The 3,033-nt window shown below is 39.5% G+C and overlaps 1 protein-coding gene across 1 annotated transcript in view; it reads right to left on the reverse strand.

Annotated features, from left to right (window-relative positions):
* entpd2a.2 (ectonucleoside triphosphate diphosphohydrolase 2a, tandem duplicate 2) overlaps nt 1-1,279 on the reverse strand; it is a 10,591-nt gene extending 9,312 nt beyond the window's left edge. Inside the window, exon 1 of the mRNA XM_008417389.2 lies at nt 1,084-1,279. Coding sequence (XP_008415611.2) covers nt 1,084-1,263 — 180 coding nt within the window. The 5' untranslated portion in view covers nt 1,264-1,279. The remainder of the gene's footprint in view (nt 1-1,083) is intronic.
* Between the last annotated feature and the right edge of the window lie 1,754 nt (nt 1,280-3,033).

Genomic DNA, 3,033 nt, shown 5'->3' on the forward strand with positions numbered 1-3,033 from the left:
CTGTTTAAAGCAGACTATATTATAAAACTACAACCTAAGCTATGGACATCCCACAGTGATTGGTCAATCCATCATCTAAACATAGAAAGAGTACAGCACAGATGCAAACCTTTTTAGGCCAGCCGCCTAAACCAGGGCTGTCAGGCTCCCATCCCAGGTCCAACAAATGAATCAGAAGGTTCAAAACCTTTCTGAGCATTCAGTCCAGTTCTACAGAACCCTCACAAAATTCAATTAGGTTGAAGCAAAGGCAGATCTAAAAGGAACCAGACAGCAGCTCTCCAGGTCTGGAGTTGACATCTGTGATCTAAGGTGACAGACTGGGCAAGAGAAGGCACCAAGAGGCACATGATAACTATGGAAGAGCTGCAGAGATCTTCAGCTCAGGTGGTAAAATCTTTTACTCTAACAACACTAAATTGTGCACTTCACATGTAGCCTTCATGGAAAAGTGGCAAAATGAAATTTTGTGCCATACATGGAAAAAAAACTCAGTTGTAGTGCAAAGCTAACACTCTGAGCACCACACCCTACAGAGAGATTGGGTACTGGTCTACGCTACGCAAGTGGTTAGAGTTTAGTAAATGACTAAATAGTCACTTAGTTTATCCACGTTCTTCCATGAACGACATGGAAGAAAACCTGATGGAGGCTAACAGAGACCGAATGATCTTCCAACAGAATGATRAACCTGTGTCTGTAACGGCAGCAAATTGACTCTTACCTCCCAGTAAACCATTACTAGTRAAAATCCAAGTTATGTGTGCTATTAATTTCCTTCTCTTTCACATCTCTGTACTACACTGCCTTGGTTCATTACATAACCTCTCAGTAACACATACTAAGTCAAAAAGGAAACTTACATGGTGCTTGGCAAAGAAACAGCAGAAGAAGGAGCCAATGAGGATTAACACAATTCAAAGAGATACCTAGKTATAAAAATATTTGCAACCAACTGAGACGTTACAAGACTTAAATAAATACTCTTCACTTATTTARCCCCTCTAGTAAATAATACTAGAATACAGGTTTAAAATAACAGTTGCAATAGAGATTAAGCAATAATACTGAAAGGAAACCCACCATGTTATCTGCAGGCAYCGTCACCTCTTTTGCTGGGAGGACCACCAGAAAAAWCCCAATTATTGCCAGAATCACCAGCACAGCAGCGCCGATGATTTGGGCGCGATAGCGACTCATAGCTGAATCCTGCAGCGGCTCTGTGTGGCTCACGGCTCTGCAGCATAAACTATCTGTGCACATTCGTTTCTGTGGCTTTTTGACACATTCTTTGCACTGTGAAACATTGTGCTTCCTCTTTCCACCCACAAACCTGCTCTCACAACCAGGTTGTATGCATGCGATTGACTAGTCATCAGAGCTCTCTTGGAAATACCAAAAATATTTCTTTAAGAAATGGCTAGACGTTAAGAAAAGCTGTGGGCACCATGAGGAAGTCCTGCTTTGAGACAGTTTAGAGCAGGATTTAGTTTTGATATCCAGTTGTTCAGTAAGCAAGTCAGATGTTTTTCCACCTGACTTGATTAGGTGGAAACCATGGCATGGTTTTCAGTCTGCTGCTTCGACTTGGCAACTAGAACRTTGAAAAAAATCTGTAGTTGTGTTGGAGCTGAATGACTGTGTAATTACATGCTTACATCTGCCCTAAATTTTAGGCAAATTTTCATGTTTTCATGAAAGCTGCTCAATAATTGAGGCACAAAATAAGAAAGATGCTTAAGTCAATGTGATTTCTTTTTTTTTTTTGTTGTTGTTGTTTTTAAAAAAATAAATTTACAAAACTTGTAAAAACATTTTTCCGCATTATCATGCTGGGGTATTTGGAATACAGCTGTAACACAATGTGGAAATAGTGAAGTACTGTGAATACTTTTAGGATTCACTGTATGTGGTAGTTCTTAGTCTAGGCGCCAACAGGAGAAGAAGAAGACGGGAGCTCAGCTGTAGGACTGAWGTCTTTCTGACAAACAGGGAGGGCTGAGACTGTTAAGAGTTCGAAATATCAGTAAAATCTCCTTAAAATTAATGTCCAAGAAAAACTCTGAGGCCTAATTCACTGAGTGAATTGCAACTTCCATCCCCACAAGGTAAAATATATTGGAGGTCCGAACAATATAAAAACACTATACTTTATAACAGTTTTAGCCAACTTTCACTCTTTGTATAAATAAGTTATCCAGCCATTTATTTGCAGACCTGAATAGTTTTAGCATTGCTTTCAGCATCCAACCTGGCAGCATGTGTGACTGCTAGTGTCTAGGTGGCACTGGTGATTGAGTGAACAGAACTTTGGTTGGGTGAGGAGGAGGGGGAGGTGCGGGTGGGGTTATTACACAAATGGCAGAGTGGTTAAGAGGTCAGCAACATAATTCTACAAAGATAAATCAGAAGTGTCCAGGCTGAAGCTGCCCAACTAACTGCCTGATGTTTGTTTTCCAAACACTTGCTCCTCCCCCTAAACAGTTCCACACTGTAAAAAAAAATCTATAAGAATGTCAGCATGTCATTCATCTCTTCTAATGCATTACATGTATCTAAAGCTAAAATCAACTCTCCTATTGAACCTGAAGCTGACAGTACATCTCATCTGTTGGACATAAAGGAGGTCAAGAGAATCCAAGACGACTTTCTAGACGTTTGCATGTAGGAAGAAAGAATACGAAGCAACAAGACTGCTTTCTTTCTCGGCAAAACAGGGAACCGAGAAATCACAGCGATGACAAAATCATTGCATATATAATAACAACGTGACTGAAAAGCAGCCAGTACTAATTRTTACAAGATATTTTCACTGGCACCAGCAGCCCAAGATAGTAAATCTGTGAACACCTGAATCCAAACACCATCAAAACAGATTCCAATAGAAAAGGGCATCCTCTATTTGTTTCCTAGCTTAAACTTGAAAATTACATACAAATAGCTCGAATAATTTGAGTATCAGAAAAAATTTCACTATATTTATTCACWCAGTGTAGAAAGTGGAACTCATATAGAAAATTATACATAGTAATT

Source organism: Poecilia reticulata, linkage group LG9 (genome assembly GCF_000633615.1).
Source record: "Poecilia reticulata strain Guanapo linkage group LG9, Guppy_female_1.0+MT, whole genome shotgun sequence".
Lineage (NCBI taxonomy): Eukaryota > Metazoa > Chordata > Actinopteri > Cyprinodontiformes > Poeciliidae > Poecilia > Poecilia reticulata.